The sequence below is a fragment of the Carex rostrata genome, chromosome 4 (assembly GCF_964058835.1).
Source record: "Carex rostrata chromosome 4, lpCarRost1.2, whole genome shotgun sequence".
NCBI classification, from domain to species: Eukaryota; Viridiplantae; Streptophyta; class Magnoliopsida; order Poales; family Cyperaceae; genus Carex; species Carex rostrata.
The window spans coordinates 2,206,603-2,223,055 of record NC_135921.1 but is presented as its reverse complement, the minus strand read 5'-3'; the positions used below and the strand labels follow the sequence as shown (position 1 = coordinate 2,223,055).

The following is a 16,453-nucleotide window of genomic DNA, read 5'->3' as shown; positions in this document are numbered from 1 at the left end:
GAATATAATGGATGGTCCATTCATTTGTAACTCCCAATATTAATCTCCACTACCTCTACCATTGGAATTTATATCCCACTACTATTTAGAATTCATTTTGTATTTATTACTGTAATGACTTTTCATTTACAATTGGTAGCCTATAAATAGAGACATTGTAATATTGTATTGTACACATGAGAAATATATGAATAAGAGATAGCCATTATTTACATTATCTCCATCTTGTTTGTGTTTGTTTATTTTTTGCTTTATAACACGTTATCAGCACGAGAGCTCTACTATTTGAAGGTTTAAGGTAATATTTTTAATATTTAATTATGTTACCTTTTTATATTATATTATGATAATATTATGTTATCTTTTTACATTATTTTGTGTTATACATAGATTATGTTAATGATATGGCCCGAAGCCATCTGATAATATTATTATGTTAATTTAATGGCCCGAAGCCATATGAATATAAATTATGTTAATGAAATTGGCCCGAAGCCATTTCATCAATTTTATCAATTGACCCGAAGTTCAATTATAAGATTAAATTATTGAAGCCACGTGTTAATCATAAATTTATAATTTGCAATTTTTTTTTCATAATATACGGTTTTAGATTTAACAAAGCTTCATTATAATTAATGATTAAAGTTCCAAGACCTTTAAATTTCTCTTTTATTTTATTTATTTAATTTTTTGTTTTGGGTTTGCTCTCTGTCTAAAACAAATTAAAACCATTTGTTTGATTCGTATAAAACAGAGACACAACTTAAAAAAAAAAAATTATTAGATCCATTCAATATTAATTTTTTTTATAGTATTGAATATTATTTAACTTAATATTTTTGTGATAGTATCATTATGTCAAACCTTGCCAAACTTGAATTTGTGGCTCTTGACATTACGGGAAAAAATTACTTATCATGGGTGTTAGATGCTGAAATTCATTTAGATGCAAATGGCCTTGGAGAAACAATCAAAGAAAGTAATACCGCCTCTAAACAAGATAAGGCCAAAGCTATGATCTTTCTTCGTCACCACCTTCATGAAGGATTGAAAGCTGAATATCTTACGGTAAAAGACCCAGTTACTTTATGGAAAAATTTAAAAGAAAGATACGATCACCAGAAAACTGTTATTCTCCCAAAAGCTCGTTATGAATGGATGCATTTGAGATTACAAGATTTTAAAACTGTAAGTGAGTTTAACTCAGCAATGTTTAGAATTAGTTCTCAACTAAAATTATGTGGAGAAAATATTACTGATCAAGATATGTTAGAAAAAACATTATCCACTTTTCATGCATCCAATATACTCTTACAACAACAATATCGTGAAAAAGGTTTCACGAAATATTCTGAATTGATTTCTTGCCTTCTTGTGGCTGAACAAAATAATGAGTTTTTGATGAAAAATCATGAATCTCGTCCAACTGGTTCTGCTTCATTCCCTGAAGTGAATGTAGCAATGCATAACAATTCTGGACAATTTCAAGGACGTGGACGTGGCAATGGCCGTGGCCGTGGTCGAGGCCGTGGTCGAAGTCGTGGTCGAGGCCGCAGCCGAGGTTATTATCGTGGTGATCATTCTAAGAACATATCTCTCCACCAGAAGTGAAAAAATAATGAAGAAAAAATTGAGAAAGAAAAAGGTGGGCATAATAAAGAACAAGAGAATTTATGCTATCGTTGTGGTGGTAAAGGTCATTGGTCACGTACCTGTCGTACGCCGAAGCATCTTGTTGATCTATATCAAGCATCACTAAAGAATAAGGAGAAAAATATTGAAACGAATTTTGTTTGTGATGACAATTTCGATATTAGCCAACTTGATGTCACTCATTTGGATGTTGCTGATTTCTTTACTGAAGAAAATAAAAACTAATCACTTGATTAGTGTTGATAGGATATAAAAATAAATAGATTAATAAATTTTTGTTTTGTTGTTGGATTAGGAATGAAAAAAAAATAATAAAATTTTATTTTTTGTTGTTTGTTGTTGGAGTATCTCTGTTGTAATTTCTTTTTAAGGAAATAAAATTTTATTTAGTCATTTATTGTATCATTGATTACATTTTTTTTATATATATTGATTAGTTTTTTTTTTATGTTTCTTTCAAGAATGAATATTTCTTTGGTTAATAGCGACATCAATAATGAAGAGATATGTCTTGTCGACAGTGCAACAACTCATACCATTCTTAAAGATAAAAAATATTTTTCTTATTTAGTAATGCAAGAAGCCAATGTTAGTACTATTTCGGGTAGTACAAATTTAATAGAAGGCTCCGGAAGAGTTATATTGTTGTTACATGGAGGAACTCAACTTTATATTGATGATGCACTATATTCTTCTAAGTCTCAAAGAAATTTATTAAGTTTTAAGGATATCCGCCGAAATGGATACCATATTGAGACAACTAATGAAGAAAATGTTGAATATCTTTATATAACTAGCAAAATCTCAAATAAAAAATGCATATTGGAAAAATTATCTATGTTTTCCTCCGGTTTATACTACACATATATTAGTGCAATTGAATCACATGTTATTGTAAACCAGAAGTTTACAGATAAGAATATGTTTATAGTTTGGCATGACCGGTTAGGCCATCCCGGATCAATAATGATGCGAAAAATAATAGACAATTTATGTGGACATTCATTGAAAAACTAGAAGATTTTTCAATCTAATGAATTGTCATGTGCTGCGTGTTCTCAAGGAAAGTTGATTATTCGACCATCACCAGCGAAAATAGAAAATGAATCTCTTACATTTCTAGAACGTATACATGGTGATATTTGTGGACCAATACACCCATCATGTGGACCATTTAGATATTTTATGGTTTTAATTGATGCATCAACAAGATGGTCACATGTAAGTTTATCAACTCGCAACCTGGCGTTTGCGAGATTACTTGCTCAATTAATCTGATTAAGAGCACATTTTCCTGATTATCCAATTAAAAAAATACGTCTAGATAATGCTGGTGAATTTACTTCTCAGACATTTAATGATTATTGTATGTCTATTGGAATTGATGTTGAACATCCTGTAGCTCATGTTCATATACAAAATGGACTTGCAGAATCATTTATAAAAATATTACAATTAATTGCAAGACCGTTACTTATGAAATCTAAACTTCCAATATCTTGTTGGGGACATGCTATTTTGCATGCAGCAGCACTAATTCGCATTAGGCCAACTAGCTATAATGAAACTTCCCCTTTACAATTAGTTTTTGGTCACATACCTAATATTTCCCATTTAAGAATTTTTGGATGTGCGGTATATGTTCCAATTGCTCCACCACAACGCACTAAAATGGGACCTCAAAGGAGGTTGGGAATTTATGTTGGATTTGAATCTCCATCTATAATAAAATATTTGGAACCAATGACAAGAGATTTATTCACGGCTAGGTTTGCCGATTGTCATTTTGATGAATCAAAATTTCCAACATTAAGGGGAGAAAATAATTAGCTGGAAAAAGACATTAGTTGGAATGAATTATCATTATCACATTTTGATCCTCGTACTAAAGAAAGTGAACTAAATGCTCAAAAGATAATTCATTTGCAAAGATTAGCTAACCAATTGCCAGACGCATTCACATGTACCAGCTGCTAATGCTCCAATAAAAGTTGATGTCCCTGTTGGACAAACTAATGAGATTATGACACTCATTAAGCGTGGAAGACCAATCGGTTCCAAAGATAAAAATCCTCGAAAAAGAAAAGAAGCAAAGAATGAAAATGGCCAAGTCGAGGATATGATAGAAAAAATTTCAGAAGAAAATCAAATTATAACTAATATTGGAGTTCCAGCAGAAACTCAAGAATATAAAATTAGTGAAAATGAAGAGATCTCGATAAACTATATCATTAACGGAATAAGATGGAACCGAGATAAAATTAATATTAATGATATTTTTGCATATAATGTAGCACTAGATGTAATGAATAATGAGGATCATGAACCAAAATCTATTAATGAATGTCGACAAAGAAATGATTGGCCAAAATAGAAAAGCGTAATCGAGACAGAATTAAACTCCCTTGAAAAACGAAAAGTTTTTGGACCTGTAGTTCCAATACCCGAAGGCGTAAAACCAGTAGGATACAAATGGGTATTTACGCGAAAGAGAAATGAAAAAGGTGAAATTGTAAGATATAAAGCGCGACTTGTAGCTCAAGAATTTTCGCAAAGACCTGGAATTGATTATGAACAAACATACTCACCTGTGGTGGATGCAACAACTTTTCGGTACTTAATTAGTCTGGCAGTACATGAAGGGCTTGATTTGCACCTAATGGATGTTGTTACAGCCTATTTATATGGCTCACTTGATAATGATATATATATGAAAATCCCTGAAGGATTTAAGATGCCTGAAGCATGTAATTTTGGTTCTCGAGAACATTATTCAATTAAATTGAATAAGTCTTTATATGGATTAAAGCAATCTGAACGCATGTGGTATAACCGTCTCAGTGAATATTTATTGAAACATGGATATAAAAATGATACAATTTGTCCATGTATTTTCATGAAAAGAACTGGAAATGAGTTTGTTATAATTGCAGTTTATGTTGATGATCTAAATATCATTGGAACTCCTGAAGAGCTTCAAAAAACAGTAAATTGTTTAAAGGAAGAATTTGAAATGAAAGATCTTGGAAAAACAAAATTTTGTCTTGGATTGCAAATTGAACATTTAAAAAATGGTATTTTTGTGCATCAAGAAACTTATGTTGAAAGAGTGCTAAAAAAATTTTATATGGATAAATCACATCCGTTGAGCACTTCAATGGTTGTAAGATCATTAGATGTGAATAAAGATCCTTTTAGACCTCGAGAAAACGAAGAAGAACTACTTAGTCCCGAAGTACCATATCTAAGTGCTATAGGAGCACTTATGTATCTTGCTGGGCATACAAGACCAGATATATCATTTACTGTAAATTTATTAGCAAGGTATAGTTCTTCTCCTACGCGAAGGCATTGGAATGGAATTAAACATATACTTCGCTACCTCCGAGGTACAATGGATATGAGTTTGTTCTTTTCAAATGTATCCAAATCAGAATTAATTGGTTATGCGGATGCTGGATATTTATCTGATCCTCATAATGGCCGATCTCAAACGGGCTATTTATTTACATGTGGTGGAACAGCTATATCATGGCGATTTGTGAAACAAACTATAACAGCCACATCTTCTAATCATGCAGAAATTTTAGCAATACATGAAGCAAGCCAAGAATGTGTTTGGTTAAGATCTGTGATTCAGCACATTCATCAAACATGTAGCTTGTCTTCTGAAAAAATGATCCCGACGATCATATATGAAGATAATACTGCATGTATTGCTCAATTAAAGGAATGATACATTAAAGGATATAGAACAAAACATATTTCACCAAAATTCTTTTTCACACATGATCTCCAAAAGGAAAATACTATTAATGTTCAGCAAATCCGTTCAAGTGAAAATCTAGCAGATTTATTCACTAAGGCACTTCCTACTACAATATTTGAAAAACTAGTTCATAATATTAGAGTTCGCCGACTTAAAGATCTTGTCATGAGGGGGAGTTAATACGCATTAAAAGAATAATGTACTATTTTTTCTTCACTAGATTTTTATCCCATAGGGTTTTAATGAGGCATATTCTTATATAATGGACATCCAAGGGGGAGTGTTATGAATATAATGGATGGTCCATTCATTTGTAACTCCCAATATTAATCTCCACTACCCCACTACCATTGGAATTTATATCCCACTACTATTTAGAATTCATTTTGTATTTATTATTGTAATGGTTTTTTATTTACAATTGGTAGCCTATAAATAGAGGCATTGTAATATTGTATTGTACACATGAGAAATATATGAATAAGAGATAACCATTATTTACATTCTCTCCATCTTGTTTGTGTTTGTTTATTTTTGCTTTGTAACAAAAATAAATTGAAAAGGTAAAGTTGGAATTCATGGTGAAAAAAATACAATTAAAATAATTTATTTCCAAAGAATAATAAATAAATTGAGAAGATAGATTAATTAAACTACTTTAAATCATCCACATACCTCTAGGGGTGAAAACGGAGTTGAATTATCCGCTCCGTATCCGATCCATATCCGGATTTGATCCGAATTCGGATAAAACAGATTCAGATTTTACCGGATACGGATCCGGATAATTCTTTGATAAGAGGAACAGTATCCGGATACGGATTCCGATAGGGTTATATGTTAACCATATTTATTTTCCTTTTTGGTTGTGGGACTCAAGCTATTTTGAAGCATCCGGACAGACCTAGCTAGCTAGCTAGCACCTTTTTCTCTGCTTTATGAGGGTAACGATTTTAACAAAGCAGTTTTGGCTTCACGCAGCGAACGAACTATAGAATAAAAATAGCAGTGTATATGGTAAGTGCGCTGCCTGAAGCAAAAACCACTCTGTTAAAATCTTTATCCCTTTATGAGGCTCGTACTTCAAAAGGCAGTGGTTGCCATATCTTTCTATTACATCTTTGATTTGATTTGATTTTTCCATAAATTTTAATTACAAATAAAAATAAATTAACTTAAATTATTCATTCATTTCCATATTTGAATTTTATTAATTAGTATTTGTATCTTAAAGTTTAAATAATTCAATTATCTGACCATTATTAGTTTTATATCCGTATTCGAATCCGTATCTGTGAACCATCCGTTCCGCATTCATATCCATTTAAGGCGGATTTGGTTTTGAATTTTGATATCCATTTACTATCCGTATCTGTATTCGTATCCGCTCATTATCCGACGGATGCGGATATGGTATTAGCATTATCTGCTCCGTTTTCACCCCTACATACCTCCCAAGATGTTGGGAAAAAGAAACTGCCATCGTTTTAAGCTTTGAATGGAAATGAACTTCAGAATGTGGACTCTAAGTTGGGTTAGAAAAAAAAGTCCATCGAATTAGGGGCGGACTCAGAATTTTTGTCAGGAAGGGACAAAAAAGTATCGAATCGAATTTAAATAGCTTAACGAATTTAAACCCATTAACTAGTTGGGTACTCGATAAAAAAAAAAAACAATGTTTTGACTTATATTTTTGGGTAAATTTCACTGTAGGTCACTAAACTTTGTTATTTGTCACGAATTGGTCACTCAAGTTTGATTTGTCCCTTTTGAGTCACTCAACTTTGTTATTTGTCCCAATTAAGTCCCTCTATATTTTTCCATCCAAAATTTTAATGGAATATGCTAATTCCGTTAATATTTTGGATGGAATATGCTAACTCCGTTAATATTTTGGATGGAATGAGTATATTCCGTTAATTTTTTGGACGGAATCGGAATATTCCGTTAAAATTTTGGATGGAAAAGTATAGAGATACTTGATTATGACAAATAACAAAGTTGAGTGACTCAAAAGGGACAAATCAAACTTGAGTGACCAATTCGTGACAAATAACAAAGTTTAGTGACCTACAGCCAAATTTACCCTATATTTTTCAATACCCTGATTTATAATTTATGATCCTATAACTTATAATTAATATTACCAATCATAATTCAAGAAATTTATTTTAATTTTAACACTAAATTTAACCCGAATTACAAATCAAACATTCAGAGAGGGGCAAAGTCGATTGGTACCAATAGATCACCACTAAAACTCGAAATCCAGAGGGGCAGCTCCCCCCTGTGCTACAGTAGATCCGCCCCTGCATCAAATACATTATGAGAAAATTTAGTCCAAAAATTCAATACAAATCATGAAATTATGTTCATCCAAAAGGAGCCTTAGTCGATATTCATATAATATTTAAAATAACAGACCAACATTATATATTTAACAAATAAAATGATAATTAATATAATCTTAATTAGTTCGGATAAATAGTAAGTAATTAAATGAAACATGCATGTGAATAATATTATAAATTAAAAAAATATATATATCTAATTGTTTTACGAATTAATTACTAATTAATCTATACCATACAAAACGTCCAATGGATAAAGATATCAGCCGAATTAAGAATATATCATTATTTGAGTCAATTTAAAATTATTACATATATATAATTTTTATTTTCTGCAGTTACCCTACATAGAGAATAATAAATTCGTTTCAGCATTTACTCGTATCCTTACGGAAATTTTTTATTCATAGAAATTAAGAAAAAGATAGAGAGAGAAACAGAAAGAGTACAGTATTTGTTATATTGATAGAAAGATCGGTACAGATTCTACCGATCTAAAAAATCAGAACACTTAGGATAGGCAGAATTCCTACCCATCCTAACTTATCTCGGATCTTCTGTGAAGACGGTGCCTGAGAAGATCAAGAATTGATCTGTTGCTATTCCTGTTTTGAAGACGGTGTCACAGAAAATCCAAGAAGAGTTAGGATGGGTAGGAATTCTGCCTATCCTAAGTGTTCTGATTTTTTAGATCGGTAGAATCTGTACCGATCTTTCTATCAATATAACAAATATTGTACTCTTTCTGTTTCTCTCTCTACCTTTTTTTCAATTTCTATGAATAAAAAATTTCCTATCCTTACAGTCCTAGATTAATTCTATCCAGGTACTTGAGGGTCTGCTTTGAGATTCGTGCCAAGTGAAATGAACGATCCAGATTGACCACTTGCACCTCAGGTACCTGGGGTGATACGGATTCACAGTCCTATAGGCTATAGCTACAAACAAATGAATAATGATATTCATTCCGTCTTATCAAGTAGAGTTCGTCGATCCCAGATTCTCATGCTACACAACAAAAACAAAATAAAGTTCAAATGTAATAGAAGATATTTGTTTTTCGCAGATGCGACAAAGGGAAAGTTGAATTATTGTAACTTTGTGACTTGTAAGACTTAAAAAGGCTTCTATCTAGTGTTTGGTAAACGGGCCGGGCCGGGCGGTCCGGGCAAAACCCGGGCACGGGCACGGGTAGCCACGGTCACGGGCGTCACGGGCACACGGGCAAAACGGGCCGGGCATCACGGGTTTTTTTTTCAAAAATCTTGCCCTGCCCGTTTAATACCCGTGCCAGTCACGGGTTCGGGGGCAGGACGGTCCGGGTACGGGGGGCCGGGCGGTCCGGTCCGGATCCGGATCCGGTTTTTTTTTTTTTTTTTTCTGCTTTTTTTCTGTTTTTTTTTTCTGTTTTTTTCTGCTTTTTTTCTGTTTTTTTTTTCTGTTTTTCTTATTTCTGTTTTTTATTTCTGTTTTTTTTTATTTCTGTTTTTTTATTTCTGTTTTTTATTTCTGTTTTTCTTATTTAAAAAACAGAATTTAAAAAAACAGAAATAAAAAAACAGAAATAAAATAAACAGAAATAAAAAAACAAAAATAAGAAAAACAGAAATAAAAAACAGAAATAAGAAAAACAGAAATAAAATTCAGAAATAAGAAAAACAAAAATAAAAAACAGAAATATGAAAAACAGAAATAAAAAAACAGAAATAAGAAAAACAGAAATAAAAAACAGAAATAAAAAAACAGAATTTAAAAAACAGAAATAAAAAACAGAAATAAGAAAAACAAAATTTAAAAAACAGAAATTAAAAAAACAGAAATGGAGAGAATTTGGGTTTAAATTTTGAATTTTAGATCAAAAGTTAAAAAAAAAAAAATCTGCCACGGGCTCACGGGCACGGGCGCACGGGTTCACGGGCACGGGCGTCACGGGTACGGGTTACGGGTACGGGGGTCCGGGTTCTCACGGGTATTTTTTCAAAAAACCGGGTCCGGCCCGTTTAATACCCGTGCCCGTGTACCCGTGTACCCGTGCATACCCGTGGCACGGGCACGGTCCGGTCCGGGCACGGGCACGGGCGGACCGGTCCGGGTTGGACCCCCAGAGGCATTTACCAAACACTACTTCTATCACCCGAAAATCAGGCTGCAAATAATTGAGTCGGATCCATATTCATGCACTGTTTGACTTTTAGTTCGGAACGTCTTAAGAGCATCTACATCTCTGAAACTCTTGGAGTTTCTAAACCAGTTTCAGAAATGCAGATGAATTTCTTATTTAGCAACTTTGCTCCAAAGTTTCTTAATAATAAATCGTTTATAAACTCTGATGTGGTCAAATAATTCGCTGAAATTTTTTTCTCCTGTAATTTATTTGCTAATGTGGCAATTAGGAAACTCTAATTTTAGTTTCAGAAATGTGGAGGTTTAGAAACTTTCAGAGACAAAATTTCTAAAAATTAGTTAACAGTTATTTAAAAACTCCAAAAGTTTCAGGAATGTAGATGCTCTAATCGAATTCGAATTTATTCGGTTCCAAATTTATGCACAAAATTTCTTTAAAATTCGTATTTAGTTTATAACGAACGGACTGAATTCAAACTAAAAAAATAGAGTAACTAAGGTGGTATGAATTCCAAATAATTAATTAGGAGTGATTCTTCCGAACTATAAAAGAAATATTATATTTTGACTATTATATAATATAACTATATAGAGTAGAACTAGGGTTTTCTTAAATTTACTATTTTTTAGTGAGTTTAACTAAAAAATCAATCCAACTTCAAATGACAAAAAATCAAAATCAATCTACTTTACAACTGAGGTGCTTCAAATTAATAAATTTTCTAATTAAATTAATATAAATCAAGTAGTAAAAAATAAAAGGTTTAATATAAGTTTATTTCAATATGTTCATTTTTCATTGTTTCTTTATCGCTTTAGAACTCGATACTAAATTAATTTGAAAAATTATAAATTTTATATGTAAATGCATAACTCATAAAGTAGATCGATTTCAATAATTTGAAGTTTATCCAATATATTTTGGAGTTAACACTCAAATTCTACTCTAATTTTATATATTATAGAGTGCACAATTACTCAACTTCTTTTTATTAAACAAAGTTGGTTGAAACAAATGGAGATATTTGAAGAGGGGACTTGTAATGCTAATTAATAAAATCAACCAAAATATACTCTAAACTCTAAAGCGATCCGAGACAATAAGAAAGGAGAAATTTCATTATTCCCTAAGGGTATGATCGGAATGAAGGTATAACAAGAGTTAAATTCATTTTAATAGAATAGAATTGAAATGAAATGATTTGAAATTGAATTTTTATGATCGGAATGGTTAATTTAAGAAAAATAATTGATTTGAAGCTATATTGAAAAAAGTTATACTTTTCATCTTATTTACTGAGCATGCCATTGAATAAATATAGATCGCACAAAACCTAAAATCTGAAATACAGTACCGGACTGATATACAAATCCAAACACTCCATTTCATAATCTCAGTGTAAATACTTATTTTAATCATATATAAACCACTATCAATAATATCAAAACAGTAACTTATTTCTTTGAGATAAAAAAATAACAGCTTCTACATATAAGCAAGATTACTATTGGAGATCTGTAACAAAACCAACTTGGTGGGAGATGCATTCTCTGGATGCACATAACATAAATACATGAAATTTTGCAAAGTTCACCCTGCATCTTTCTTTCTTCTTTACCGAGCAAGAGTGACAGAGATATTTTCAGATTAAGTGAGAGGGCTCTCTTTATCCCGATAAAGAAGACGAGCGTGCAAATGTATTTTCACCATTACAAAATCATTTCTCGCCGAATCTCTATACTTTTGGCGCGATTTCTTCTCGCGATTTCGGCATGCCCAAATCACGCCGACTGAAATCGTTTCTCTTACTTTGACTGCTTCCGATCACAAACCTGACGCGAATTCTATTTCTATTTCCTGTTTGAGAGGTTGTGTCTCCGTTCCGATCAGACTAAATAACCACGAAATTACGTATTTTCTCTCTAAAATTCATAATATCATATTTACCCTTTTAATTTTAAGAACTTAGAAATTAAGTTACTCAATTTATTGACTTTTTTTTACTAAAATTCTTTTAAAATTTATAAAAAATACTCATTTACTCTTCATTAAAAAAATAAAAAATATATAACATGTTTCAGAGTAATATTTAGTCTTCTAATTGACTGATTTTAAGAACAAATGATTCATCTTCATTGGACTCACCCAAGCATATGAATAATTGTCATTGTATATCCGTCACAAGTAAAGAAATGAACCAATTGTCCTTGAAAACTGATCAGTTAAAAGACGAAATATTTTCCTTACACAGATTATATGTTTTTTTAATAAGTGGTAAAAATGAGTACTTATAAATTTATAAAGAGTTTTAATAGAAAAGTCAATAACTTGTGTAAATTTGTGAGGTTTTGAAATTAAGAAGGGTAAAATATGATATTATAAATTTTAGAGAGGGAAATATGTAACTTGAGGTTTTTGAGGGGTACACATGAAATTTTTATTGTGATGTTATAATTTTAGAGGGGGAGATATGTAATATGATGTTAAATATTTAATTTTAGAGGGAAAAAGTATGATTTTATGATATTATGATGTTGAAATTTTTAACAAGTATTTATGTTGTTCAGTCCAATGAAGCACGCCAAAGCAAGCTAGCTAGACTTTTTGGCAAGAATATTCAATAAATTATTTCGAGAACATGAAATTAAGAACAAATAAATTATTTGGTCTCAAAGTTTGGAGATTGTATTGTTTGTCCTTGTCAAATTGATATTACCTATTTGTTTTAACGAAAAATTAGAAGTCTAGTATTTGAAATCGGACTGTCCGATTAAACGAATCGAATCAAATCGACCCGTTCAGCTTAAATCAAACGATATAGAGGGACTATATTTTCCTTTTTGAAAAAAATAATGCATAGAAACTCAGTGATAGCCGAGGCAGGTATTTTGTTTATAGCTTAATTGGGTCTCTGATTTGGTTGTAGCAACGATTAGAGCACCCTTGACCTTGAGGCATCTATTGCTCAATTATTGATGGAAAATTGTGCTCTCTTATTTCAGATTTGGGTTGTGCATTTATTGTAGCTTGGGTCTCTGATACAAGATATTTATTTTTAGAGAAAATGGATGTTTACTCTATCAAGTTTTTATGTCTATAATTTAAAACTCAAATTTTTTAATGTTTATAATTAATTTACAAGATAAAGGACTTAAAGGCTCTTTCACAGAAGATTTTATCTTTTATCACAAATGAATTAAGGATTTATTCACACCTTCCTATGAAATTTAAATGGAATTTCTTGATTTTAACATGTATGTCGTATGCCACAATTAAACTTTTTAAGCTAGGTATAATTTATTTTTATTTGAGATACTTTGTTTCGTTCGGTCAAAGTCAAAAGGCTCCCATGTAAGTTTAGGCAGAAAGCAAACACATAAATACTTTTTGCTGAACCAGATAACGACAACTTTTGACTCTATTTTCAAATCAAGTGAAAAAATTGTAAAAGTAAAAAATAAACGTGTAGACTATTTTTAATTTCAAATTATTTGATAAATGATAATAATTACATCAAATTTTATGTTTTTCCATGTGTATTACGTCCATAAAAATATAGATTAAATTTCATGAGTCCAATTTAAAATTATATTTTTTTTTAAACTCTTTTTAATATATGTATTATTTTTTACCGATGTCAAAATTATATAATAAACAGGTGTCAATCTCAGTCGTTATTTCATTAGTTCAGTGCATGCATTTTAAGTCTTTTTAGTTCATGTAGACAGTAACTTAATTTGTATTATAATTTTCCCTTTTCCTTTTAGTGTAGAAAGTAAAGTTGTCCTCTCAATAAACTTCAGCAAACAGCGAGTTCATTTGTAAATTTAACCAAATCAAAAAGTGCTAATTAATTACGGGTAAATTAGAACAATTTTTATAAAGCCAATTCTTCTATCCATTTCCTTTCAAGTAATGAACTTAAAATTAAAAATGAGACAAAGCATGATCATTTCTTTTTGGAAAAAAATAAAAAAAAAAATCCTTTTAACCACAATATATTATTAATTTACAAGAGGAAAATCATAACCAAACCTATTAATCCATTCTGGGGTTCATACAATTCCGTTCATTTAGCAATAATTGATTGCAAAATTATTTGGATTATGAAAAAGCAAACAGCTCATACAAATAAACCAAAAATTAAGCACTTTTTCTTCCATTTTAATTATTTCTTGAACACTCTTCCAATATTTTGGCTCTTAGAGCAGCTTCTTTCTTCTTCTGATTGGTTTCAAAGTAGTCGCCGTAAGAATACGAGGCAAGGCCCCACAACGACAGAACCAGTGCAATCGCTTTGTCGCTGCCGAATTTCTCATTGAAGCAAATGACGCTCAAGACTTCAGTTATTGGAATGAAGCCGGCAATCAAGATGCCGGCGAGCAGCGTGTGTACACAGAAGATCACGCCGACTGCGCCCAGGAAGAAGAATTGCCAGAAGATCGAGCACCATACCAACACAACGTAGTATCGAACCTCGCCGAGTCCGAAATTTCTCGCCTCATCTGGAATTGCCTGCAAGTGGTACCATAGTTTTGTAAAGAAAGAATTGCATAATTCTTGATATTGGTCAGTTATATATACCAAATGTAAATGCTTTTCTGATCAAATTATATGTTTAATTATTAATTGGTACCAATTAAATCCATTAATAGCTCTTAGATCAGATAATTAGATGGCTATGAGAGGCCCAGTGGACATTCTGGCACAGCACATGAAAACAAACCTGATTTTACTGTTCCTTGAAAACTATTTACCTCAATTTATAAATAGAACATTCTGGGACACCACATGATGTCTGTAGTCTATACTATAGTGCCATCAGATATAAACTAAACTATAGTACACAATTATGATTCTTTGTCACCAAATGGGCCCTCAATTATTGTCGGCCAATTTGTCAAAAGCCAGTAGAGACTTGTGCAGCCCAAAGATAGATTCTTTACTTTTCTGAAAAGAAGACAGCCCAATGACTAGGAACCGCACACCACAGGTGCTCTACTAAATTCCACATTCTAATTATATCCATAATTCACATCTTGTATCTCTTAATATCTGAGAAAATGTTTCGTGTCAAGATATTGACAGATCTCATTTAACTTTATACAACCCATGATCAATTGAGTTCAAATTAAAAAGTATATGACTAGTGCTTTGCAAGAAGTCAAACCAGCTGTGTCAATATCTCTGTATCCAATTGAAATAATTGTACTAGTACTACTACTATGTTTAGTACCTGAAAATCCTTGGCAAAGATCATACCAATAGCACAGAACAAGGTTGCGAAAGCCCCCATGACGAGCTGCATCTCGACAACGAGCGAGTACGTTATCTCCTGGTTTGCCTTCTTGTACGTCAGCTCAATCAGCGGCAGGATTAACCCGTAAAGTGCCGCACAACCTAGCGTTAGAAAAAACCCTTTGTAGTAATCCGCATTCGACTCTCCGCTTGGCCTGTCCGAGCTAGCATGCAACCCCAGTACCACTGCCCCTACCGTCAACAACGCAACCGCATTGAGCGAAAATGACGTGAACCGTTGCCTCACCACGAGGAATGCGAAGAAGGCGGTGAACCCGAGCTGAGTGGAGATCAGTAAAGCTGAGGTGGAGGCTGGAAGAAAAGATAGCCCATAAGCGTACAAGTAATCGTCAACGCCGGTGAGAATCCCGAGGACCACACATGCCAAGAAAAGTTTTGGGGTGGAGAGGAAGAAGCGAGCGGTGGGGTCGGTGCGGCGGCGGTTTTGGTAGGAGAGGTACATGGGTACTATGAGAATGGGGAACCCGGCTGTCTCAAGAAAAGACGAGAGCCATTCGCGCTTGCCTCCTTTATGAAAATAAAGACGCGACATGAGGGGCCCTCCGGTGTTTCCCAATGCGCTCAATAAGACGTTAAGCCCGATGAGGAACACCATTAACCGGCTTTTGTTGCTGTTACCACCGGTCATGTCGCGTGTAGGCTCCACGACGCCACCGCTCTCTATGCTCATGGTTTTGCCTCTGGTTTGGTTCTCTAAGTCTTGCTTCGCTTTCTCTACATCCATGATTAGAGAAGAGGTGCTTAATTTCAAGAGGAAAGAAGGAAAGGTTTTAGGTGGTGGTACTATTAATTCCTTAGTTGGCTATATATAGAGAAAGAGAAGGGTTTAAGTGGGGGCGGTAGATCATTCACTATCTCTCTCTCCCGTGCAAGGATCGGTTGGGTTGCGTCGCGTTAAATGGAATTGGAATCGTATTGGAATTTAAATTTGTGAATTTTATTTATGTGTACGGACAGGCATCAAACATTTATTGTGTTGTTTTTCGTGAGAAAAAAACAAAAGCTTACGAAATGAGAGTTTTAAACATAAAATTTCTGAAGAAAATTCAAAATTAATTTGTGCATTAATTTATGTCATTAGTTAGTAACTAGTAAGTCGAAATTTGATATCTCATTGACTGAAGAACCGCGGCGCAAACAACAAAATCCTTTTAAACGATACACAAAATACAGGATCCTTATCCGGATTTTCAAAACTGCGAAAAACATTTGCATCTCTGTTTGAGATTCTAA

The 16,453-nt window shown here is 32.7% G+C and overlaps 1 protein-coding gene across 1 annotated transcript; it reads right to left on the bottom strand.

Moving 5' to 3' along the window:
* Positions 1-13,878: 13,878 nt before the first annotated feature.
* LOC144553641 (purine permease 3-like) lies at positions 13,879-16,047 on the bottom strand. The gene is made up of 2 exons (XM_078301887.1): positions 15,138-16,047; positions 13,879-14,416 (listed from the first exon to the last, which is right to left on the bottom strand). The coding sequence occupies exons 1-2, from the start codon at positions 15,942-15,944 to the stop codon at positions 14,066-14,068; spliced, it is 1,158 nt and encodes a 385-aa protein (XP_078158013.1). The 5' UTR covers positions 15,945-16,047; the 3' UTR covers positions 13,879-14,065.
* Positions 16,048-16,453: the final 406 nt, after the last annotated feature.

Bases quoted from the DNA above. Each gene is read 5' to 3' on its own strand.
- LOC144553641 (XM_078301887.1), bottom strand. From the start codon at position 15,944: ATGGATGTAGAGAAAGCGAAGCAAGACTTAGAGAACCAAACCAGAGGC. The intron at 14,417-15,137 runs GTACTAAACATA...TACCACTTGCAG, and splicing joins TCTTTGCCAAGGATTTTCAG to GCAATTCCAGATGAGGCGAG.